This window comes from Oncorhynchus tshawytscha, linkage group LG29 (genome assembly GCF_018296145.1).
Source record: "Oncorhynchus tshawytscha isolate Ot180627B linkage group LG29, Otsh_v2.0, whole genome shotgun sequence".
Taxonomy (NCBI): domain Eukaryota; kingdom Metazoa; phylum Chordata; class Actinopteri; order Salmoniformes; family Salmonidae; genus Oncorhynchus; species Oncorhynchus tshawytscha.
Genome location: NC_056457.1, coordinates 28,520,341 through 28,548,259, shown reverse-complemented (window position 1 = coordinate 28,548,259; position 27,919 = coordinate 28,520,341). Strand labels below are relative to the sequence as shown.

General features: G+C 40.6%; 1 protein-coding gene across 4 annotated transcripts; it reads right to left on the bottom strand.

Annotated features, from left to right (window-relative positions):
* On the bottom strand, nt 1-27,919 carry LOC112234801. Of its 4 annotated transcripts, XR_002950944.2 has the most exons (6): nt 27,826-27,861; nt 10,122-10,250; nt 9,951-10,028; nt 9,729-9,848; nt 9,199-9,543; nt 1-50 (listed from the first exon to the last, which is right to left on the bottom strand). XR_002950944.2 is itself a non-coding variant. In XM_024403101.2 (5 exons), the coding sequence occupies exons 1-5, from the start codon at nt 27,844-27,846 to the stop codon at nt 9,256-9,258; spliced, it is 636 nt and encodes a 211-aa protein (XP_024258869.2). In that variant the 5' UTR covers nt 27,847-27,919; the 3' UTR covers nt 7,963-9,255. The 4 variants fall into 4 exon arrangements, 3 of the variants coding, with proteins under 3 accessions (XP_024258869.2, XP_024258872.1, XP_024258871.2); XM_024403101.2 differs by lacking the exon at nt 1-50 and having other exon boundaries at nt 7,963-9,543; nt 27,826-27,919; XM_024403104.2 differs by lacking the exon at nt 1-50 and having other exon boundaries at nt 7,963-9,543; nt 10,122-10,188; nt 27,826-27,911.

The window sequence follows — 27,919 nt, the reverse complement described above, 5'->3', positions numbered from 1 at the left end:
GCATGACCAGGTGGACTGGGGACAGCAAGGAGTCATCAGACCAGGTGGTCCTAGAGAGCGAGAGAGAGAGGGAAAGGGAAAGAGAAAAAGCGAGAGAGAATTAGAGGGAGCATACTTAAATTCACACAGGACACCTGATAAGACAGGAGAAATACTCCAGGTATTAGACTGACACAAACTATTGCAGTATAAATACTGGAGGCTGAGACAGGAGAGGTCGGGAAACACTGTGGCCCTGTCCGATGATACCCCCGAACAGGGCCAACCAGGCAGGATATAACCCCACCCACTAGAGGGATATCTTCAACCACCAACCTATTACACTGAGACAAGGCCGAGTATAGCCCATAAATGTCTCCCCCACGGCACAAACCCGAGGGGGGCACCAACCCGGACAGGAAGATCACGTCAGTGACTCAGCCCCCATAATAGGGTTAGAGGCAGAGAATCCCAGTGGAGAGAGGGGAACCGGCCGCACAGAAACAGCAAGGGCCGTTCGTCCCTCCAGTGCCTTTCCATTCACCTTCACTCCCATGGGCCAGATTACCCTCAATCATAGGACCTACTGATGAGATGAGCCTTCAATAAAGACTTAAAGGTTGAGACCGAGTCTGCGTCTCTCACATGGATAGGCAGACCATTCCATAAAAATAGAGCTCTATAGGAGAAAGCCCTGCCTCCAGCTGTTTGCTGAGAAATTCTAGGCAGTAAGGAGGCCTGTGTCTTGTGACCGTAGCGTACGTGTAAGTATGTACGGCAGGACCCAATCGGAAAGATAGGTAGGAGCAAGCCCATGTAATGCTTTGTAGGTTAGCTGTGAAACCTTGAAATCAGCCCTAGCCTTAACAGGAAGCCAGTGTAGGGGGGCTAGCCCTGGAGAAGTATAATAATTTTTTTTTGGTTCTAGTCAAGATTCTAGCAGCCGTGTTTAGCACTAACTAAAGTTTATTTAGTGCTTTATCCGGGTAGGCGGAAAGTAGAGCATTGCAGTAGTCTAATCTAAAAGTGACAAAAGCATGAATACATTTTTCTGCATCATTTTTGGATAGAAAGTTTCTGATTTTTGCAATGTTTGGAAAAAGCTGTCCTTGATCAGGGTCCAGAGAGATCAGGGTCCAGAGTTACACCAATGTCCTTCACAGTTTTATTTGAGATGATTGTACAACCATCAAGATTAATTGTCAGATCCAACAGAAAATCTCTTTGTTTCTTGGGACCTAGAACTAGCATCTCTGTTTTGTCCGAGTTTAAACGTAAAACATTTTCAAACATTTCCATCCACTTCCTTATGTCTGAAACACAGGCTTCCAGGGAGGGCAATTTTGGGGCTTCACCATGTTTCATCGAAATGTACAGCTGTGTATTATCCGCATAGCATTGAAAGTTAACATTATGTTTCCGAATGACATCACCAAGAGGTGAAATATATAGTGAAAACAATAGTGGTCCTAAAACGGAACCTTGAGGAACACCAAAATGTACAGTTGATTTGTCAGAAGACAAACCATTCACCGAGACAAACTGATATCTTTCCAACAGATAAGATCTAAACCAGGCCAGAACTTGTCCATGTAGACCAATTTGGGTTTCCAATCTCTCCAAAAGAATGTGGTGTTCGATGGTATCAAAAGCAGGAATGGAAGATTCGATATGCATATATTTTCTGGGTCAAGTTTTGGCTTTTTCAAGCGAGGCTTTATTAATGCCACTTTTAGTGAGTTCCGGTGGATAGGGAGCCTTATATTATGTTCAACATAGGAGGGCCAAGCACAGGAAGCAGCTCTTTCAGTAGTTTAGTTGGAATAGGGTCCAGTATGCTGCTTGATTGTTTAGAGGCCAAGACTATTTTCATCAATGTGCCAAGAGATATAGTATTAAAAAACTTTAGTGTCTCCCTTGATCCTAGGTCCTGGCAGTGTTGTGCAGACTCAGGACAACTGAGCTTTGGAGAAATACGCAGATTTAAATAGGATTCCGTAATTTACTTTCTAGTGATCATGTTCTTTTCGTCAAAGAAGTTTGTGAATTTATCACTGCTGAAGTGAAAGCCATCCTCTCTTGGGGAATGCTGCTTTTTAGTTAGCTTTGCGACAGTATACAAATTTAATTTTGGATTGTTCTTATTCTCCTCAATTAAGTTGGAAAAATAGGATGATTGAGCAGCAGTGAGGGCTCTTCGATACTGCACGGTACTAGTCGGAAGACTTCCAGTTTGGTGTTGCGCCAGTTCTGTTCCAACTTTCTGGAAGCTTGCTTCAGGGCTTGGGTATTTTCTGAATACCAGGGAGCTAGTTTCTTATGACAAATGTTTTTTGTTTTTAGGGGTGTGACTGCATCTAGGGTATTACGCAAGGTTACATTGAGTTCCTCAGTTAGAGTACAAAAATCGGTTAACCACCTGATGTCCTTGGGTAGGTGGAGGGAGTCTGGAAAGGCATCTAGGAATCTTTGGGTTGTAGTAACACCGAGACATACCCCAAGCGACTTACAGCTGTAATCGCAGCAAAAGGTGGCGCTACAAAGTATTAACTTAAGGGGGCTGAATAATTTTGCACGCCCAATTTTCAGTTTTTGATTTGTTAAAAAAGTTTGAAATATCCAATAAATGTTGTTCCACTTCATGATTGTGTCCCACTTGTTGTTGATTCTTCACAAAAAAATACAGTTTTATATCTTTATGTTTGAAGCCTGAAATGTGGCAAAAGGTCGCAAAGTTCAAGGGGGCCGAATACTTTCGCAAGGCACTGTATATAGACTATGCTACCTTACAGGACTATATATATATAGACTATGCTACCTTACAGGACTATATATATATATAGACTATGCTACCTTAAAGGACTATATATATATAGACTATGCTACCTTACAGGACTATATATATATAGACTATGCTACCTTACAGGACTATATGTAGACTATGCTACCTTACAGGACTATATATATATATAGACTATGCTACCTTACAGGACTATATATATAGACTATACTACCTTACAGGACTATATATATATATGTAGACTATTCTACCTTACAGGACTATATATATATAGACTATGCTACCTTACAGGACTATATGTAGACTATGCTACCTTACAGGACTATATATATATATAGACTATGCTACCTTACAGGACTATATGTAGACTATGCTACCTTACAGGACTATATATATATATAGACTATGCTACCTTACAGGACTATATATATATATAGACTATGCTACCTTACAGGACTATATATATATATAGACTATGCTACCTTACAGGACTATATGTAGACTATGCTACCTTACAGGACTATATGTAGACTATGCTACCTTACAGGACTATACTACCTTACAGGACTATATATAGACTATACTACCTTACAGGACTATATGTAGACTATACTAACTTACAGGACTATATATATATAGACTATGCTACCTTACAGGACTATATATATATAGACTATACTACCTTACAGGACTATATATATATATATGTAGACTATGCTACCTTACAGGACTATACTACCTTACAGGACTATATGTAGACTATGCTACCTTACAGGACTATATGTAGACTATGCTACCTTACAGGACTATATATAGACTACACTACCTTACAGGACTATATATGTAGACTATGCTACCTTACAGGACTATATATAGACTACACTACCTTACAGGACTATATGTAGACTATGCTACCTTACAGGACTATATATATATATAGACTATGCTACCTTACAGGACTATATATATATATATATAGACTATGCTACCTTACAGGACTATATATAGACTATGCTACCTTACAGGACTATATATATATATAGACTATGCTACCTTACAGGACTATATGTAGACTATGCTACCTTACAGGACTATATATATATATATATATAGACTATGCTACCTTACAGGACTATATATAGACTATGCTACCTTACAGGACTATATACATATATATGTAGACTATGCTACCTTACAGGACTATATATAGACTATGCTACCTTACAGGACTATATATATATATATGTAGACTATGCTACCTTACAGGACTATATGTAGACTATGCTACCTTACAGGACTATATGTAGACTATGCTACCTTACAGGACTATATATTTATATATAGACTATGCTACCTTACAGGACTATATGTAGACTATGCTACCTTACAGGACTATATGTAGACTATACTAACTTACAGGACTATATGTAGACTATACTACCTTACAGGACTATATATAGACTATACTACCTTACAGGACTATATATAGACTATACTACCTTACAGGACTATATATAGACTATTCTACCTTACAGGACTATATATATATATATATATAGACTATGCTACCTTACAGGACTATATATATATATATATAGACTATGCTACCTTACAGGACTATATGTAGACTATGCTACCTTACAGGACTATATGTAGACTATGCTACCTTACAGGACTATATATAGACTATACTACCTTACAGGACTATATATAGACTATACTACCTTACAGGACTATATGTAGACTATACTACCTTACAGGACTATATGTAGACTATACTACCTTACAGGACTATATGTAGACTATACTACCTTACAGGACTATATGTAGACTATACTACCTTACAGGACTATATGTAGACTATGCTACCTTACAGGACTATATGTAGACTATGCTACCTTACAGGACTATATATAGACTATACTACCTTACAGGACTATATATAGACTATGCTACCTTACAGGACTATATATATATATATATAGACTATACTACCTTACAGGACTATATATAGACTATGCTACCTTACAGGACTATATATATATATATATAGACTATGCTACCTTACAGGACTATATATAGACTATGCTACCTTACAGGACTATATATTGTGTATAAACTATTCTACTGTACAGGAACATAGACTATATTTAGACTACACTACCTTACAGGACTCTACTACCTTACAGGACTCTATGTAGACTATGCTACCTTACATGACTATACTAACTTACAGGGCTATATACTATATATAGACTACACTACCTAACATGACTATATACTATATATATACTATACTACCTAACAGAACTACATTTAGACTATGCTACCTTACAGGACTCTACTACCTTACAGGACTCTATGTAGACTATGCTACCTTACATGACTATACTAACTTACAGGGCTATATACTATATATAGACTACACTACCTAACATGACTATATACTATATATATACTATACTACCTAACAGAACTACACATAGACTATGCTACCTTACAGGACTATATACTATATATAGACTACACTACCTTACAGTACTATACTACCTTACAGGAATATATACTATATATAGACTATACTACCTTACAGGATTACACTACCTTCCAGGACTATGAACTATACAGTCCCCTTGGAAAGTTTGCAGATCCCTTGACTTAAATATATCATTATCCTCAGCAATCTACACACAAAACCCCATAATGACAAATCGAAAACAGGTTTTTAGACATGTTTGGAAATTCATAAAAAATAAAAACAGATACCTCATTTACATAAGAATTCATACCCTTTGGTCTGAGACTCGAAATTGAGCTCAGGTGCATCGTGTTTCCATTGATAGTCCTTGAGATGGTTCTACAACTTGATTGGAGTCCACCTGTGGTAAATTCAATTACATTCAATTAGAGTCCTGTAATTGATTGGACACGATTTGGAAAGAAACACACCTAGAGTGGCTTGTGAAAGTATTCACCCCCTTGACATTTTTCCTATTTTGTTGCCTTACAACCTGGACTTCAAATAGATTTTTTGGGGGGGGGTTTGTATCATTTGAATTACACAACATGCCTACCACTTTGAAGATGCTAAATATTTTTTATTGTGAAACAAATAAGAAATAAGACACAAAAAAAACAGTTATCTTGAGCTTGCATAACTATTCACCCCCCAAAGCCAGTACTTTGTAGAGCCACCTTTTGCATCAATTACAGCTGCAAGTCTCTTGGGGAATGTCTCTATAAGCTTGGCACATTTCGCCACTGGGATTTTTGCCCATTCTTCAAGGCAAAACTGCTCCAGCTCCATCAAGTTGGATGGGTTCCGCTGGTGTACAGCAATCTTTAAGTCATACCACAGATTCTCAACTGGATTGAGGTCTGGTCTTTGACAATGCCATTCCAAGACATTTAAATGTTTCCCCTTAAACCACCCGAGTGTTGCTTTAGCAGTATGCTTATGTTCATTTTCCTTCTGGAAGGTGAACCTCCGTCCCAGTCGCATATCTCTGGAAGACTGAAACAGGTTTCCCTCAAGAAGTTCCCTGTATTTAGCCATCCATCATTCCTTCAATTCTGACCAGTTTCCCAGTCCCTGCCGATGAAAAACATCCCCACAGCAATACTTTTGTAAGGCACTGTATCCAAATAAGGTCCCACATTTGACAGTGCATGTCAAAGCAAAAACCAAGCCATGGGGTCGAAGGACTTGTCTGTAGAGCTCCGAGACAGGATTGTGTCAAGGCACAGATCTGAGGAAGCGTACCAAAAAATGTCTGCAGCATTGAAGGTCCCCATGAACACGGTGGCATTCATCATTCTTAAATGGAGGAATTTTGGAACCACCAAGACTCTTCCTAGAGCTGGCCGCCCGGCCAAACTGAGCAATCAGGGGAGAAGGGTCTTGGTCAGGGAGATAACCAAGAACCTGATGGTTACTCTAACAGAGCTCCAGAGTTCCTCTGTGGAGATGAGAGAACCTTCCAGAAGGACAACCATCTCTGCAGCACTCCACCAATCAGGCCTTTAAGGTAGACTGGTCAGACGGAAGCCACTCCTCAGTAAAAGGCACATGACAGCCTGCTTGGAGTTTGCCAAATGGCACCTAAAGACTCTCAGACCATGAGAAAAATGATTATCTAGTCTGATGAAGCCAAAAGTAAACTCTTTGGCCTGAATGCCAAGTGTCACGTCTGCAGGAAACCTGGCACATCCCTACGGTGAAGCATGGTGGTGGTGGCAGCGTCATGCTTTGGGGATGTTTTTTAGGGACAGGGAGACTAGTCAGGATCGAGGCAAAGATCAACGGAGCAAAGTACAGAGAGATCCTTGATGAAAACCTGCTCCAGAGCGCTCATGAACTCAGACTGGAGCGAAGGTTCACCTTCCACAGGACAACGACCCTGAGCACACAGCCAAGACATTGCAGGAGTGGCTTTGGGACACGTCTCTGAATGTCCTTGAGTGTTCCAGCCAGAGCCCGGACTTTAACCTGATTGAACATCTCTGAAGAGACCTGAAAATAGCTGTGCAGCAACGCTCCCCATCCAACCTGACAGAGCTTGAGAGGATCTGCAGAGAAGAATGGGAGAAACTCACCAAATACAGGTGTGCCAAGCTTGTAGCGTCATAGCCAAGAAGACTCGAGCCTGTAATCGCTGCCAATGTTGCATCAACAAAGTACTGAATATTGGGTCTAAATACTTATGTAAATGTGATATTTCACTTGAATTTTTTTATACATTTGCAAAAATGTCTACAAACTTGTTTTTCCTTTGTCATTATTGGGTATGCAGATTGATGAGGGGGGGGGGATAATTTAGAATAAGGCTGTAACTGTAGGAGCGAAACTCATGCCAATGATTACATTTCCAGTATTCAGACTGACCACTTTGAAGCGTTGAGACAGAAAAACATATATAATGAATAAGACAGAATTACAGCTGCAAGTCTCTCTTCCAGCGGAACCCATCCAACTTGAAGGAGCTGGAGCAGTTTTGCCTTGAAGAATGGGCAAAAATCCCAGTGGTGAAATGTGCCAAGCTTATAGAGACATTCCCCAAGAGACAGAATATCAGAATAGAATATCTGCTGAGCTCAGATAAATGGACAGAGCTAGATAAACATAGTTGACCATTAGATGACAGTAAAAACATATTGTCAGCAGAAAAGACACATGGAATTCATCACTAGACATGGATGTTTACTATACACTTTCTTTTTACAGTAACTGTATACAGACTACACTACCTTACAGGACGTTTACTATACACTTTCTTTTTACAGTAACTGTATACATTTTACAGTAATATCCCTTTCATACACATACCAAAATCCCACTAATTTACCATGCCTGCATTCTTATACCACTTTTAGTTTTTCTAACCAGGTAACATTTTTATGCGAGTAAAGCACATGTCGGACAAAAAATGTCAAGACAGGCTTGATGGAAACAGTTAATTTGTCGGTAAACTTTCCAAATGTCAACAAAACAAAATACTCTAGACAAGATGGGATCGTTGTTTGTCAAATTAATTATGTGAGAAATGGTAGTGGAAACTCTTATGTGCAAATATTGATATAATAACCATCATAGGGAAGTAAACTTGGAGTCACGTGATGACATGGTGTTTGGTCCTCCTCCTACGACTCAAAAAAGCATGTAGTTTATTAGGCTACAGATGAAATAAGTTATGATGAACTTTACAGGGTTGTGAAAGTGTAAGGTGATGAGATTCATGTTCTTTTCCAATAAATATCAAGGGTCTTATACTGGTGACATGATGATCAATGCTTGGATGCCGTTTGACAAACAAAAATGCTCTTTTGTCAATAAGAATTTCATCATGTAGACACTGTAACTGCAATAGAGCGTACATGCCAATACCTGAGTGGGTACATTCGTTATATAACTCAACATGTTTAGTGACAAAACCATCAGTAGAGTTGAAAATGCAATCGAAACCCATTTAATTGTATGTTTTATTTTGTACATGGTAATTTAACTACAAAAGTAATTTTTATGTGCCTTCCATCCTAACGCACAGCCTTTTATCAGCAACAAGTCAATTTGATGGGAATATGTCAGGTGGGAAAATGTGCATATTTTGTTACGTGCATTTTAGACTATTCACGTCTGTCTCCAGTTGAATGGAAACCTAGCTTATGAAAGGTGTAGAAAGCATGGAAAATAAAAAAACACCTAAACACCTAGTCATGGTTCCTGCATTTTAACAGAGCCTGTAAACAAAAGACAGGAATCTGTGTGAATGTTTCTCTTTGCTCTTTTGCAGGTAAATTAATTAACACTTAATTATTTAACTCCTCCCTAATTTGAAATGCAAACAGCCCCCATGGTTTAAAAACACTCTCCACACCTCGGATTTTGCCAGTTACCCACTGATATGTATAAAGGGGTATACCTGCAAGAAAGTGGTAAATAAATGCTTGGTGGGGTTAGCTCGGCCGCATCTCTCCTCTCACTTCAGGTCTCCATGTCTTTCAGCCAGAGACATGTAGCACTCCTTCAGGCTGTCCACAAACACCTTCAGTCCACACTGTCTCCGCCTACTTTTCATGGCCTCTGTGCTCCTGCTTCTCTCCTTTCTCTCTCGTCCCTGCTGTTTCCAACTGTTCAACCTCTCCCCTCCCTCCGTGGTCCCTCTGTTCTCCTCCGTTCTCTCTTTCTCCTCCACCGTTTCCCCTCCTGGCTTCTTCTTCTTTCGCCTCTGATGCCGATGGGTTGTGTGCTGTCCTTGTGAACTCCTCTGGACGTTGAGAAACCAGACCATTGACAACACAATAATAATATGGTCAATCAATATCTATGGTCAGGAATAATACAGTGATTAGATGTAAAGGAGAGAATCTCAACATGCATAAGAAAGACATTCTGTAAGTGTAGTTGGTTTAATAGTTGGTAACGTTAGTTCTACTAATGAATGGATCTCACCTGTTTTCTAGGACAGTAGCGGCCCAGTGAGCACAGGATTTCTCTCTTGAGCCTCTCTAGCTTAAAGAGCCTAATGAGTCTGGTATGGCTACACATCATGTTGTAAATAAACTGTCTTTCCTACAAAAACAATGTGACCAGAGCAATGATTTAGATGGAAGGAAGTCAAGAGTAGATTTTTCGAAGAAACGGTGGATTGTTCAGAATATTGTAAATACTCACGTTATCCTTCTCACATTCAGGCATTTCACCTGTGCAGCTTTTATGAGACACTTTTAATGATTCAGTGATGTTGTTCTCCTAGGAGTGAGAGAAGAGATCACAGTTTAAAATCCATAAACTCTATTTATCTCAATGGCAAAATGAAAACTCATTGTCCATCATGTTACTTACAAGGTTCTGAAGGAGCAGGGAGATGACAGACTCGTAGTCCTCAGCGATCTCTCTCATAGTCCGGTTGCTGTCACAAGACAACACCAGAGGTAGCAGCATGAGAGAAAAGACAGAGGTGCCAAGAAGATGCTGTGTGTGTGTGTGTGTGTGTGTGGGTGTGAGAGAGAGAGACATACAGAGAGAGAGAGAGACATACAGAGAGAGACAGAAAGGTGTACAAAAATCAGTCTTGTAGCATTATTCACACCAGTTAAAATAAGACGTTTTTGTCTTGACCTATTCATACTTTACCAATCCAGGTGAGTGCCATTGAGTTATTTTTTTTTACAAGGGATCTCTGGTCTGGCAGTAGCCTAGCCTACTGTGGAACTACAGACGGATGGTCGCATGTTTTATGAATTCATGTTTTCTGAATTATAAAAAAATGACATGCTATTCTATAAAATAATTTCTCCGTAATTAATATTACCTGATTGAGCTAATCATGTAAATGTAATTAACTAGAGAGTCAGGGCGCCACAAAATAATATTTATAGAGCTGTTATCTTCCGAATAAACTCTTAAAGACCTAGTAATATTTTACATCAATAGCAGTCAATATTAATCATCTTAATTCAGTCTCATCTGAAAGTTGTAAATTCTTGGTTATCTGCAAGAACCCTGGCTAACAAGTTGAATCAGCAATACAAAATTGGGTTTAAATATTTATTTACTAAATACCTAACTAATCACACAGAATTACACATACAGATAATTAATCAACTTGATTACAAATTCCGTCATAAAGGAAAACGTCCCTAGCGGGCGGAACAGATATGACAGCTGGTTACACAAAAGAAAAGGGGCTGGGTTTGAGTGAAAGAGCGGGAAGAATGAGGAACAAAGGGTGAAGCTGTGCTATCATAAATACAGTATCTTATGCATTCTAAATTACCGCCCATTTGGAAAAGGAAAATGCAATAAATATTTACTCTGAGCTGCGCTTCGGTAGGTTGGTTGTAGGCTGTGTTGCCCAACTGAGTCCTTTGAAGAATGTCTCTGGTTGTCAATTGGATACGTTGTAGTAACGTCGTTGTGTGATAGACGGGATACTCTGTCTGTTCCTTCCAAACCTGCGTTTGCATCTGCTGTTGCTAACTCAACGGCTAGGAGGTATCACTTCTGTTGTGAATAAGAGTTCAAAGTTCATACCATTCGCAACCAAAGCTCACACTGATGTTGGCTTCGTTCTGTAGTTATCTGAATCATTATCTGAACCATCCTGACATCGGACCGTCGTCCTCACGTCCCCGGAACAGGAGATTACATTGTCGTCAAGGCTTTATATAGGAAGGGAGAGGAGGGCGTGTTTGAAAAGTTTTATAGCCCATGTCCCTTCACAGAGGCGGGCCACTGATTGAGCAGGGCCCTAACCTTATGAAAACCCAAATCTCACATTTTAGAAGCTAAAATCACATTTCATCCCATCACAAATAATTTCATATTCAAACATTTAAATTGAACAACAATTCCATGTGAATCTGATAACTCTTATGTATAGACTTTCCACTGTAGAGTTTATGTCATCTTATCATTGATGAGAATGTCTCAGATGACAACCGAACTGACATCATATTCATTAAGTACCACCGCATATGTTCAATTGGTCGGATATCCAGAATATAGTTAATTTCCCCCCACCTTCTGATGTTTCCAGAATCTCTATGTTAACCAAGGGTTTTGCAAATGTAACATCAGTAGGGTAGAGAGAGGAAAAAGTGGGGAAGAGGTATTTATGACTGTCATAAACCTACCCCCAGGCCAACCTCATGACAACACCTTTGTTTCCAGCTTCAGTTTGAAGTTATTGTGTTAGCTGTGTTGTTGGCTAGCTCCTCTGAACAACACTGTCCTGACAAGAGAGCACATTTTCTATGCCAGTTGAAATCTCACATCATTAGCTCTTTGTTATGGATGTATCCAAATAAATATCACTAGAAAACAGCTTAAACAAATGCAAATGCAGCAACTTTGTTGTTATTCTGGCTGCACTGTTAGACATGACTGTAAGTTAGCCATAGTTGGCTAGCTAGGCAGCAAAGGATAAGAACGTTGCCAGCCAGTCTGGCAATAGAGCATTTAGAATGAACAATTGGATTGTGTCCATAGATACAGATTAAATTGACAACAACTGGGTCACGTCTCTGGCAACCGAACCAATAGAACGAACAACGAGCCGGCTTGGGCAGTAACCCTAGATTTGGGTCAGGACTATATCTTGTGGAAGGATGAAATAGTATGAATAAATTAATCAAAATAAAGTTTTTACTGAAAATATGTAAATCATTTACATTTGAGTCATTTAGCAGAAGCTCTTATCCATATGGCCAATATACCAAGGCCAAGGAAGGGTCTTATGCACGACGTAGCGCAGAGCCGTGGTATATTGGCCATATATCATAAACCCCCGAGGTGCCTTATTGCTATTATAAAGTGGTAACCAATGTAATTAGAGCAGTAAAAATAAATGTTTTATCATACCCGTGGTATACGCGCTGATATACTACGAATGTCAGCCAATCAGCATTGATTATATTATGGTGTTTATAATTCTGTACGTCATAACTGAACTTTGGGTAGATATGCAGTTGTCTATTGTTTCTAACCCTACCATTTGTATGTAGGCTACTTGGTTCATATTCCCAAAAAGATGCCACTCCCACCACATTTACAACAGTTGTCATAAGTTGTAGTGTTTCTCACTGAAACCCCTTCTGTACATTCTTAGCTACAAGCCTAAAATTCCCCAGCCTTGTTTCTCTATCAATCTCCCTGCATGGCTGGCGGACAGCAAGATATAACCTTTAAAGGCCCAGTGCAGTCAAAAAAGGTAATATCCTGTGTTTTATATATATATATATTATATATATAGATATTTTATATATATTTTATATATATATATATATTATATATATATATATATATATATATATATATATATATATATATATATATATATATATATATATATATATATATATGTGTATGTGTGTGTGTGTGTGTGTTTTATATATACACTGCTCCAAAAAATAAAGGGAACACTAAAATAACACATCCTAGATCTGAATGAATGAAATATTCTTATTAAATACTTTTTTCTTTACATAGTTGAATGTGCTGACAACAAAACCACACAAAAATTATCAATGGAAATCAAATTTATCAACCCATGGAGGTCTGGATTTGGAGTCACACTCAAAATTAAAGTGGAAAACCACACTAAAGGCTGATGTAATGTCCTTAAAACAAGTCAAAATGAGGCTCAGTAGTGTGTGTGGCCTCCACGTGCCTGTATGACCTCCCTACAACGCCTGGGCATGCTCCTGATGAGGTGGTGGATGGTCTCCTGAGGGATCTCCTCCCAGACCTGGACTAAAGCATCTGCCAACTCCTGGACAGTCTGTGGTGCATGGAGCGAGACATGATGTCCCAGATGTGCTCAATTGGATTCAGGTCTGGGGAACGGACGGGCCAGTCCATAGCATCAATGCCTTCCTCTTGCAGGAACTGCTGACACACTCCAACCACATGAGGCCTAGCATTGTCTTGCATTAGGAGGAACCCAGGGCCAACCGCACCAGCATATGGTCACACAAGGGGTCTGAGGATCTCATCTCGGTACCTAATGGCAGTCAGGCTACCTCTGGCAAGCACATGGAGGGCTGTGCGGCCCCCCAAAGAAATGCCACCCCACACCATGACTGACCCACCGCCAAACCGGTCATGCTGGAGGATGTTGCAACGCAGCGCAGAATCTGTCACGTCTGTCACATTTTATTTTTTATTTCACCTTTATTTAACCAGGCGAACAAGTTCTCATTTCCAGACTAGCTGTCACAGAGTTACACTGGAATAAACAAATTAACAAGTCAATAACACAGTGTCTATATACAATGTACAATGTGTGCAAAAGGCCTGCTTTCAGATTCTGATATATGATCAGATGGTCATGTACAGGTAGAGATATTGGTGGCGCAGAAAAGTAAATAAATAAAAACAGTGGGGATGAGGTAGGTGAAAATGGGTGGGCCAATCTTGGTGTTCTCTCAGATAGCAAGATAAAAGTCTCCAAAACATCCAGTCACAGGCACAGAGGTGTCAGTGGAACCTGCTTTCATCTGTGAAGAGCACAGGGCGCCAGTGGCACAATCTTGGTGTTCTCCCCACCGGTGTTGGGGACACAACTCCCACCTGTGGACTTCGGGCCCTCATACCACCCTCATGGAGTCTGTTTCTGACCGTTTGAGCAGACACATGCACATTTGTGGCCTGCTGGAGGTCATTTTCAGGGCTCTTCCTGCTCCTCCTTGCACAAAGGCGGAGGTAGCGGTCCTGCTGCTGGGTTGTTGCCCTCCTACGGCCTCCTCCACATCTCCTGATGTACTGTCCTGTCTCCTGGTAGCGCCTCCATGCTCTGGACACTACGCTGACAGACACAGCAAACCTTCTTGCCACAGCTCGCATTGATGTCCCATCCTGGATGAGCTGCACTACCTGAGCCACTTGTGTGGGTTGTAGACTCCGTCTCATGCTACCACTAGAGTGAAAGCACCGCCAGCATTCAAAAGTGACCAAAACATCAGCCAGGAAGCATAGGAACTGAGAAGTGGTCTGTGGTCACCACCTGCAGAACCACTCCTTTATTGGGGGTGTCTTGCTAATTGCCTATAATTTCCACCTGTTGTCTATTCCATTTGCACAACAGCATGTGAAATTTATTGTCAGTGTTGCTTCCTAAGTGGACAGTTTGATTTCACAGAAGTGTGATTGACTTAGAGTTACATTGTGTTGTTTAAGTGTTCCCTGTAATTTTTGAGCAGTGTATCCACAGTGTCCACATGATGAGGTTGGAATAATAATGTGAAATTGTGAAAATTATGATGCTCTTTTAGTGTAAGAACTGTTTGAAAAGACCTGAAATTTCAGCCTGTTTTGTGGGATGGAGTTTTGGCCTGCCTGGTGACATCACCAGGTGATCAATTACTTAATAGGCCAATAAGAAAGAGTTCCAAATAGGGCTGGGCGATATGGCCTGACAATCATCAAACATTTTTACACGGGCGATTCACAATATATAGATGTTGTTTTAACGTTTTCTCTAAGTAAGCTTTGTTGCACGATAAAAAAGGTCAATACACTGAATGTAAAATTATATATTGTTATATAGATATATATATATATATATATATATATATATAAGCCTTCCAGAACCATAAGGTAAAAATGTTTAATTATCAAAATAGTTTTAACCTGCTTTTTAAAATGAATCACTGATCTGGCTTTCAAAACTGTCTATGAAAATGCAATGTTTGACAACAATTTAACCAGAACGATGCACAACGCAGATCGGCTCAAAACAATGACCAACTTCTTGTAGCAGGCGTATAGAAAATGAACACAGCTCTCAAACGATCTCTCAAGCCAAAGTGCTAGTGAGTAGCCAGCTCATCTTTAAATATAAAGTCTACTTGGATCTATTCTGAATAAAAATATAAAAATGCAACATGCAACAATTTAAAAGATTTTACTGAGTTACATTTCATATAAGGAAATCAGTCAATTTAAATAAATTCATTAGGCCTGATTCTATGAATTTCACATGACAGGGAATACAGATATGCATCTGTTGGTCACAGATACCTTAGAAAATAAGGCTAGGGTGCGTGGATCAGACAAACAGTCAGTATCTGGTGTGACCACCCGTTTCCAATTGTAGAGCAACACATCTCCTTCACATAGAGTTGATCAGGCTGTTGATTGTGGCCTGTGGAATGTTGTCCCTCTTCAATGGCTGTGAGAATTTGCTGTATATTGGCTGGAACTGGAACACGCTGTCGTACACGTTGATCAAGAGCATCCCAAACATGCTCAATGGGAGACATGTCTGGTGAGTATGCAGGTCATGGAAGAAGTTTTCAGCTTCCAGGAACTGTGTACAGATATTTGTGACATGGAGCCGTGCATTATTGTGCTGAAACATGAAGTGATAGTGGCAGATGAATGGCGCGCCAATGGGCCTCAGGATCTCGTCACGGTTTCTCTGTCCATTTAAATTGCCATCGATAAAATGCAATTGTGTTCATTGTCTGTAGCTTATGCCTGTTCATACCATAGCCCCACTGCCACCATGGGGCACTGCTTTCACAACGTTGACATCAGCAAACCACTCACCCAGACGAAGCCATACACATGGTCTACGGTTATGTGGCCGATTGGACATACTGCCAAATTCTCTGAAGTGACTTTGGAGGTGGCTTATTGTAGAGAAATTAACATTAAATTCTCTGGCAACAGCTCTGGTGACATTCCTGCAGTCAGCATGCCAGTTGCACGCTCCCTCGAAACTTGAATCTGTGGCATTGTGTTCTGTGACAAAACTGCACATTTTAGAGTGGCCTTTAATTTTCCCAAGGTGCACCTGAGTAATGATCATCAAGATGCTTATTTTACAGAATAAGAACAAGTTGCCAATTCCTGACATAAATTAGTCTTTGTATGCTCATTGCACATTTCTAAATCACAGACTAGACATCTGGCACATGACAGTCTGTGGCGAAAATGCTGCTAGCGGTACCTCAGTGCCGCACGTGACAGAAACTTAGCCTTAATCTTCCACAATCATGTTAATTGATACTCTTGTTTTTGTAGGGTCTGCTCTGTTCTACATTTTGGGAGTTGAGATATATAAAAAGGGTATTTCTAGAAAGGTTGTGCTCTCATCTATTACAGTAAAATATTGTCTAAATATTGTCACACCTACCATATAACCGATTCTGTAGGACCAAACCTTAAATGCAAATAGCGAGTTCCAACTGCTTGTTGTCTGTCAGAGAGGAAGAAGCTATCTTTCGCTGTTGTTGGTGTGACTGGCAGGGGGAGGGGCTTTGTTTGTGTGTGTGTGGGAAGGTGCACAGTCCACACAGTACAGAAGGAGGAGGGGCTTGGTGTCTGTGGAGTGGGAAGGTGCACAGTGAACACAGCACAGAAGGAGGAGGGGCTTGGTGTCTGTGGAGTGGGAAGGTGCACAGTGCACACAGCACAGAAGGAGGAGGGGCTTGGTGTCTGTGGAGTGGGAAGGTGCACAGTGCACACAGCACAGAAGGAGGAGGGGCTTGGTGTCTGTGGAGTGGGAAGGTGCACAGTGCACACAGCACAGAAGGGGCTTGGTGTCTGTGGGTGGGAAGGGGGAGGGGCTTGGTGTCTGTGGGTGGGAAGGTGCACACAGTACAGAAGGAGGAGGGACTTGGTGTCTGTGGAGTGGGAAGGTGCACACAGTATAGAAGGAGGAGGGGCTTGGTGTCTGTGGAGTGGGAAGGTGCACACAGTACAGAAGGGGGAGGGGCTTGGTGTCTGTGGAGTGGGAAGGTGCACACAGTACAGAAGGAGGAGGGGCTTGGTGTCTGTGGATCGGGAAGGTGCACACAGTACAGAAGGAGGAGGGGCTTGGTGTCTGTGGATCGGGAAGGTGCACACAGTACAGAAGGAGGAGGGGCTTGGTGTCTGTGGAGTGGGAAGGTGCACACAGTACAGAAGGAGCAAAAGAGACAAGACGAAGAACAACAAAAAACGCTAATTAAAAAAATATATTCTTACGATAAAGGCATTTGGAACATCGTGCTAAAATATTAATTTGAATTATTTAGAGACCGCCCAGCCCTAGTTCCAAACCGCTCTGCCAATAACAGCAATGGTTTTCAGTTTCCCACTTCTAGCTTGAGAAATGGCTCTTAGCTAAGAAGCTATTTTTGTTAACTTTTGACCATTTTACAATTACAGTGAGGTACATTCTTGTTATCCAGAAATAATTTGATATTGAGATAAAAACAGCTGCATTGGACCTTTAACTGACTCCAATAGCTTTCACTCTCCATCCTGTGGATTACAGAAAGCGCTGCAGTAGCCTTGTGGACTCGCTAACTAGGGGCTATGTCCCAATTATCTCCATCCTCCCAATGTGTGCACTTGTTCCCTTCACTTCTCTGATTTGAAAGGAAATGACTGGTATAAGAAATATGGAGGAAACTCCCACTGTCCCATGCCTCCGATTCACCAATGCTTCTCGATTTGTGGGATGTAGTCTAGTGCACAAGGGTAGACCTACACTTCAGGCTAAAGGAGATAGTTTTGGGAGGCACACAGTTTCCATCCGCTAGCACCTCCCCTGTCAGATAAGCATAGCAACGGGAAGTAGGGGTGCTGAGGTGTTGCTCTGAAATAAATAAATAAATAACAAATCCCCACCAAATTAGTGCACTAGGTCTATATTACTCCTGTATGAGCGGAGAAAAATACAAAGTACTTTTGGCTTGCCTGTTTTGCACTTTATTTCGGCATTAATACGCATCACATATCAGTTTGCAAACAATGTTGAAAAAAAATTGAGTTAATAAAACCGCATACAAACATGGTCTCTTTCTGGAGTAAATAAGCTCCAAAATGCAGGTGTTTCAGCCTGGCTCAGTGCTTTCTGTGGTGATGGGTCAGCAATACGGAGGGATTGGTAATGTTCTCCTAGCTGCGCCGTGATTGGCTCAGTGTTTTGTCACTTATGGGGACACTACGTCACCGCCAAGTTTAAGGGTAGAGCTCGAAAATTCAATCCCATTGCGTGCTGCCATAAAGTTACATTAGAAGTGCCCATCCAAGAAGACTCAAGGTCATTGGCCACAGATAAAATTACGTCAAATCACATCTACTGTAGCTTTGATTGGACTACTTTCAAATTCTTAGTTAGCAGTCATCATCATGAATCAAGTTGACAATCTACTGGCAAATCCTTTTTAATCCTTGTCATATGAAGACAAAAATAATGAAGAGAAATTTTAGATAAAACGTATCTGGGGTCATCGGCCATTGGACATAAACATTACACAACAAGTTGGAAATCGCAAATTCAACAATGAGTGGATTGGAAGCAATATTTGGCTAACTACAAGCATTGCAAAGCAGTCCCTATCCTGCTATTCCGTGGAGTGGCTGTGTGGTCCCAAGTCTGGGATTAAGGGTCTCTTTTCCAAGCATAATCATGATGATAAACTTTCAACATTGGCTATGCTGATTTGTACCACGCTCAAAACAACTGTTAACTCGGAACAGCGAAATCTGACTTCATTGAGTTCAAGACAACTGGGAACTGGGGAAAAATATGTTTTGAACGGTCATCCAACTCAGAATTGTACATCTGGAACTCGGGCGTCTTTCTAGAGCTACGACCTGAAGATCACTGATGTCATCATGATTCGACCTTGTTTTTTCCCAGAGCTCCCAGTTGTCTTGAAAGCACCATAAATCCAAAGAATGCCAGACTTTGATGACAAAGTTGAATGACTAAATTTGCCCACAAAGGACTGCCGCACCACTCTCCTGTTCAAGTGAGTAGAGCACGACAAGGTGAGTCCAAAATGGTCTTGTATGCTGCTGCATAAATGATGTAATATGCAAGGCAAAGATATATTGTAGCTAGGAAAGTAAAACTGTGTACAGTACCAGTCAAGGACACACCTACCACCTATTAAGAAGGAAATAACTTCCACAAATTAACTTTTAACAAGGCACACCTGTTAATTGAAATGCATTCCAAGTGACTACCTCATGAAGCTGGTTGAGAGAATGCCAAGAGTGTACAAAGCTGTCATCAAAACAAAGGGTGGCTACTTTGAAGTATCTAAAATCTAAAATATATTTTGATTTGTTTAACACTTTTTTGGTTACTACATGATTTCATATGTGTTATTTCATAGTTTTGATGTCTTCACTATTATAGTAAAAATAAAGACAATAACAATAACAATAAAGACAATAAGAACCATTGAATGAGTAAGTGTGTCCAAACTTTAGACTGGTACTGTATGTTGTGTATTAAGCTGTTAGTAGCCCGTGTGCCTCACGCTAATAATTTGGTCTATTTTCTCCTCTTAATTTTGCCTTCTGTTCTGACTTGATGGTGTACGTGTAGCCTATAAACCTGTTTTAGAGAAATGTAATCATCAAATATTGTAAGAGCTTTCATTGTCTGCTTATATGCTCCCTTTATTTATCCTACGGTTCTGACTTGGTATACAGGGAGAACGCTATAAGAATGGCCCATGTTCTGAATTCTGTCACCGTACATTTCAAAAGTGCTGACCAAATAGTTATACTGACTATGTCCGTCCTAGCTCGCTCATTAATGTCTTAATTGAAATTACAGATTGCCTCTTATCCGCTTGTCGTTCCCTTATGCCATAGTTTGTACATCTCAATTTCCAGTAGAATCCCCATTTGTTTAAGCAAGTCAGCCATATCAGCTATATTTTTTAAAAGGCAGTAAATGAGGCTGAATGAACTGTTTAGCTGCCAGACAAGGCTCTGCTGATAGCCAGGTATAGCAGTGGTAAGGTGTTGGGACTGCTGTTGGGACTCTGCTGTTGGGACAGCTTCATGTAGGCCCTAACAGTTTGTGGGCACACTTTTTCACCATTAGTGCAATTATTGTATTGATTAGTGTTGTGTTGTGTAGTGGCTTTGCTGGCATGCATCCCACATTTCTGCTTTTGTTTGCCCCAAAGATTTACATAAAGTGCATTCATTTCTAAACGGTAAAACAGATAGCCTATTGTAATGGGAATTTTCATGTTTGTGCATTTCTTATAACTCATTTCTGTGTTCTTTTCATGTGTTGTTCTATAAACCAATTTCTGTGTTCATGCAAGTGGTTGACTGAATAAATCCTCCTCTTTTCAGTAGATGCAATTTGGCAGTACGCACAGACCTTGTTTTGAGAACAAACAAAAGATATCTCAGTTTCAAGATCTCAACTTAGAGAGGAGAAGCCTCGCGGTGTTGGTCTGTCACATGTTATGAAACAGTATTGGTTGGTCACATGAATGAAACAAAATGGTAATGATTCATTAATTTTGCTAAATCATGCAAATATAACTTGTCTGTGTATAGCTGTATATAAGACAACTGCTGGGTCTGCTCCGGGATTAGTTGGTTGGAACCTCTCCAGCGCGCTGACAATAAACAATGATTCACTTAAGATTAACTTTCATTAATTAAATTAATTAAATGAATTATTTTGGCAAAGGAGAAATGTGCACTAACAGGGATGTAAACAAATTTGTGCACAAAATTCAAGAGAAATAAGAATTTTCAGCATATGGAAAACTTCTGGGATCGTTTTTTTCAGCTTTTTCCATGGGACCAACACTTTACATGTGTTTATATTTTTGTTCAATATATATATACAGTCGTGGCCAAAAGTTTTGAGAATGGCACAAATATGACTTTTCAAAGTCTGCTGCCTCAGTCTGTATGACGGCAATTTGCATATACTCCAGAATGTTATGAAGAGTGATCAGATGAATTGCAATTCATTGCAACGTCCCTCTTTGCCATGCAAATGAACTGAATCCCCCAAAACACATTTCCACCGCATTTCAGCCCTGCCAAAAAAGGACCAGCTGACATCATGCCAGTGATTCTCTCGTTAACACAGGTGTGAGTGTTGACGAGGACAAGGCTGGAGATCACTCGGTCATGCTGATTGAGTTTGAATAACAGACTGGAAGCTTCAAAAGGAGGGTGGTGCTTGGAATCATTGTTCTTCCTCTGTCAACCATTGTTACCTGCAAGGAAACACGTGCCGTCATCATTGCTTTGAATAAAAAGGGCTTCACAGGCTAGTATATTGCTGCCAGTAAGATTGCACCTAAATCAACCATTTATCGGATCATCAAGAACTTCAAGGAGAGCGGTTCAAATGTTATGAAGGCTTCAGGGCACTCAAGAAAGTCCAGCAAGAGCCAGGACCGTCCTCTAAAGTTGATTCAGTTGCGAGATCGGGGCACCAACAGTGCAGAGCTTGCTAAGGAATGGCAGCAGGCAGGTGTGAGTGCATGTGCACGCACAGTAAGGCGAAGACTTTTGGAGGGTGGCCTGGTGTCAAGAAGGGCAGTAAAGAAGCCACTTCTCTCCAGGAAAAACATCAGGGACAGACTGATATTCTGCAAAAGGTACAGGGATTGGACTGCTGAGGACTGGGGTAAAGTCATTTTCTCTGATGAATCCACTTTCCCGATTGTTTGGGGCATCCGGAAAAAAAGCTTGTCCGGAGAAGACAAGGTGAGCGCTACCATCAGTCCTGTGTCATGTCAACAGTAAAGCATCCTGAGACCATTCATGTGTGGGGTTGCTTCTCAGCCAAGGGAGTGGGCTCACTCACAATTTTGCCAAAGAACACAGCCATGAATAAAGAATGGTACCAACACATCCTTGAGAGCAACTTCTCCCAACCACCCAGGAACAGTTTGGTGACGAACAATGCCTTTTCCAGCATGATGGAGCACCTTGCCATAAGGCAAAAGTGATAACTAAGTGGCTCGGGGAACAAAACATCGATATTGTGGGTCCATGGCCAGGAATCTCCCCAGACCTTAATCCCATTGAGAACTTGTGGTCAATCCTCAAGAGGCAGGTGGACAAACAAAACCCCGCAAATTCTGACAAACTCCAAGCATTGATTATGCAAGAAAGGGCTGCCATCAGTCAGGATGTGGCCCAGAAGTTAATTGACAGCATGCCAGGGCGGATTGCAGATGTCTTGAAAAAGAAGGGTCAACACTGCAAATATTGACTCCTTGTATCAACTTCATGTAATTGTCAATAAAAGCCTTTGACACTTACGAAATATTTGTTATTATACTTTCCGAATTCCAAAAATATCTAAAGACACTGAAGCAGCAAACTTTGTGGAAATTAATATTTGTGTCATTCTCAAAACTTTTGGCCACGATGTGATATAGATATAAATATATATATACAGTTGAAGTCGGAAGTTTATTCACCTTAGGCAAATGCATTTAAACTCAATTTTTCACAACTCCTTTAATCCTAAAAATTCCCTGTTTTATGCCAGTTAGGATCACCACTTTATTTTAAGAATGTGAAATGTCAGAATAATAGGAGAGAGAATGATTTATTTCAGCTTTAATTTATTTCATCACATTCCCAGTGGGTCAGAAGTTTACATACACTCAATTAATATTTGGTAGCATTGCCTTTAAATTGTTTAACTTTGATCAAATGTTTCAGGTAGCCTTCCACAAGCTTCCAACAATAAGTTGGGTGAATTTTGGACCATTCCTCCTGACAGAGCTGGTGTCAGATTTTGTAGGCCTCCTTGCTCACACACACGTCTTCAGTTCTGCCCACACATTTTCTATGGGACTGAGGTCAGGGCTTTGTGATGGCCACTCCAATACCTTTACTTTGTTGTCCTCAAGCCATTTTGCCACAACTTTGGAAGTATGCTTGGGTCATTGTCCATTTGGAAGACCCAAGCTTTAACTTCCTGACTGATGTCTTGAGATGTTGCTTTAATATATCCACATAGTTTTCCTCCCTCATGATGCCATCTACTTTGTGAAGTGCACCAGTCCCTCCTGCAGCAAAGCACCCCCACAACATGATGCTGTCACCCCGGCGCTTCACGGTTGGGATGGTGTTCTTCAGCTTGCAAGCCTCCCCCTTTTCCCTCCAAACATAACGATGGTCATTATGGCCAAACAGTTTTATTTTTGTTTCATCAGACCAGAGTACATTTCTTCCAAAAGTATGATCTTTGTCCCCATGTGCAGTTGCAAACCGTAGTCTGGCTTTCTTATTGCGGTTTTGGAGCAGTAGCTTCTTCCTTGCTGAGCAGCCTTTCAGGTTATGTCAAAATAGGACTCATTTTACTGTGGATAAAGATACTTTTGTACCTGTTTCCTCAAGCATCTTCACAAGGTCCTTTGCTGCTGTTCTGGGATTGATTTGCACTTCTCGCACCAAAGTACGTTCATCTCTAGGAGACAGAACGTGTTTCCTTCCTGAGCGGTATGATGGCTGTGTGGTCCCATGGTGTTTATTCTTGCGTACAATTGTTTGTACTGATGAACATGGTACCTTCAGGTGTTTGGACATTTTTCCCAAGGATGAACCAGACTTGTGGGGGTCTACAATTTTGTCCTGAGGTCTTGGCTGATTTCTTTTGATTTTCCCATGATGTCAAGCAAAGAGGCACTGAGTTTGAAGGTAGGCCTTGAAATACATCCACAGGTATACCTCCAAATGACTCAAATGCCCTCAATTAGCCTATCAGAAGCTCCTAAAGCCATGACATAATTTTCTGGAATTTTCCAAGCTGTTTAAAGGCACAGTCAACTTAGTGTGTGTATACTTCTGACCCACTGGAATTGTGATACAGTGAATTATAAGTTAAATAATCTGTCTGTAAACAAAAATTACTGTGTCATGCACAAAATAGATGTGCTAACCAACTTGCCAAAACTATTGTTTGTTAACAAGAACTCCAACCTAAGTGTATGTAAACTTCCATCTTCGACTGTATATACAGCGGGGCAAAAAAGTATTTAGTCAGCCACCAATTGTGCAAGTTCTCCCACTTAAAAAGATGAGGCCTGTAATTTTCATCATAGGTACAATTCAACTATGACAGACAAAATGAGAAAAGAAAATGCAGAAATTCACATTGTAGTATTTTTAATTAATTTATTTGCAAATTATGGTGGAAAATAAGTATTTGGTCACCTACAAACAAGCAAGATTTCTGGCTCTCACAGACCTGTAACCTCTTCTTTAAGAGGCTCCTCTGTCTTCCACTCGTTACCTGTATTAATGGCACCTGTTTGAACTTGTTATCAGTATAAAAGACACCTGTCCACAACCTCAAACAGTCACACTCCAAACTCCACTATGGCCAAGACCAAAGAGCTGTCAAAGGACACCAGAAACAAAATTGTAGACCTGCACCAGGCTGGGAAGACTGAATCTGCAATAGGTAAGCAGCTTGGTTTGAAGAAATCAACTGTGGGAGCAATTATTAGGAAATGGAAGACATAAAAGATCACTTATAAAATCCCTCGATCTGGGGCTCCACGCAAGATCTCACCCTGTGGGGTCAAAATGATCACAAGAACGGTGAGCAAAAATCCCAGAACCACACGGGGGGACCTAGTGAATGACCTGCAGAGAGCTGGGACCAAAGTAACAAAGCTTACAATCAGTAACATCCTACTCGCCAGGGACTCAAATCCTGCAGTGCCAGACGTGTCCCCCTGCTTAGGCCAGTACATGTCCAGGCCCGTCGGAAGTTTGCTAGAGAGCATTTGGATGATCCAGAAGAAGATTCGGAGAATGTCATACGGTCAGACGAAACCAAATATAACTTTTTGGTAAAAACTCAACTCGTCGTTTTTGGAGGACAAAGAATGCTGAGTTGCATCCAAAGAACACCATACCTAATGTGAAGTATGGGGGTGGAAACATCATGCATTGGGGCTGTTGTTCTGCAAAGGGACCAGGACGACTGATCCGTGTAAAGGAAAGAATGAATGGGGCCATGTGTCGTGAGATTTTGAGTGAAAACCTCCTTCCATCAGCAAGGGCATTGAAGATAAAACGTGGCTGGGTCTTTCAGCATGACAATGATCTCAAACACACCGCCCGGGCAATGAAGGAGTGGCTTCGTAAGAAGCATTTCAAGGTCCTGGAGTGGCCTAGCCAGTCTCCAGATCTCAACCCCATAGAAAATCTTTGGAGGGAGGTGAAAGTCCGTATTGCCCAGCAACAGCCCCAAAACATCACTGCTCTAGAGTAGATCTGCATGGAGGAATGGGCCAAAATACCATCAATAGTGTGTGAAAACCTCGTGAAGACTTACAGAAAACGTTTGACCTCTGTCATTGCCAACAAAGGGTATATAACAAAGTATTGAGATAAACTTTTGTTACTGACCAAATACTTATTTTCCACCATAATTTGCAAATAAATTCATAAAAAATCCTACAATGTGATTTTCTGGATTTTTTCCCCTCATTTTGTCTGTCATAGTTGAAGTGTACCTATGATAAATATTATAGGCCTCTCTCATCTTTTTAAGTGGGAGAACTTGCACAATTGGTGGCTGACTAAATACTTTTTTGCCCCGCTGTATCTGAGATTCTTCAAAGTAGCCACCCTTTTTGTAGGGGTTTCCACCTAATTTTGTATATGTCTTCATTTAAAACATTGTTTTTATAGACTAATAGCTTTGATTTGACACCCAATTTACCATGCTTCTATGAACTTCACATGTTGTTGCTCATGGGTCCTTTTAGATGGAAATGTCCCTAGCTTGCTAGATTTCTTTCTCCAGAGACCACCAAAGAAAAAGATTGGATCTTTTTTCCCCCCACAGTATTAACTCTTTCCAACACAAACGGAATAGATTCAATCAGAATGTCAAAGACCATGTTTACATACATGCCAATATCCTTTTATTATTCGGGATACTCAAGTATTTTGTTTTTGAGTCGGCACATATAAACATCATATCCCATTTACAATAACCCGAAAAAGCTTGTAACCCGGTTATGAGAAACCCAGATAAGATGCATGGTATATACTGATCTTAGACGGGATACAGCGGCATGTAACTATCTTATCCCGTTTACTGTTGTTTTTACGGTCTGCGCAGGCTCAGTTTCTCGTATCATGGGTGTTGTGTGATCATGTTTTCATCTGACTGTCAAACAAATCACTTCAAAAAGTAGACTACTCAAGCAGTTTGATCCACCATAATAATTCCACAATCATTTATTTAGCTGATACACCGTACTGGACCGTATAGCCTACTTGCTATTTTCACCCCAAATTTAGACAACTTTCTGCTTATAATTTGTGACATTTGGGAGGCCATTGTTTGCCAACTATAGTTAGATATAAGCAGCCTCTCTTCTGTCATAACTTGTTGCCCCAGAAGACTAAATAATGTAGTGCTCACCAGAAAAGGGGTGATGGTAAAATAATTTGTTCATTCTTCGCAAGTCAGTTAAGAACAAATTCCTATTTACAATGACGGCCTATCTGGGAACTGCCTTGTTCAGATGTTTACCTTGTCAGCTCAGGGATTTGATCTACCAACTTTTCTCTTGCTGGCCCAATGCCCTAACCACTAGACTACCTGCCACCCCATTAGTGGTTCTAGTTAACACCAATTCTAGTTAACACATCTAGTTAACACTTTTAAATGTGTCTGTTTCTTTTAGGGACCAGAGAGAAAATTGTATAAGTCACACACCCCTTATTTTAAGTGTTTCTAACATCCCCCGTGGAAAAAATGAAAGGTGGAAAAACGATTGGAAACGTTTCACTGTTTGACCGCTATGCTTTATGGGTATTATGACTCATACTGTGGTACGCTATTGCAGCTTTACCGCTGTGGGGCTCTATTTGGGACCACATATTAAACTTTTGATCACTTTAAAACACTAAGTGAATTTGTCCAAATACGTATGATATGACACCTTCAAATGGGGAACTAGATACAGTGCTTTCATTTCTAAACGGTAAAACAGATACCTTCGAATAAAATGTGACATTCTGTACTATACTATAGCTTCCTATAAAACACATTTTCTCTCAAATCCAAAATACTGGAGTAGGCTATATCATCAAATTAAACGTTTTCTCTTCAATGTCCAATTAAAAACCGATGGGAACGTATAAAATGTTTACATGGCGCGCATTACAACTATTCCTACTCCCGTCTCCCCATCCACGCGTACCAAGCCCCAAACGCGCTGTGAGTGCGTCGCTGACGCTGCGCATGATATCACCGGAAACACCAATGCAGTCGACCTACCTGTAGCTTCGGTCCGCTCATACTCCAGCCAAGTGATAAACACGCGCGACAACACTTGACGAGAGAATCGACACTGGGAGTTTTACTTGTCAAA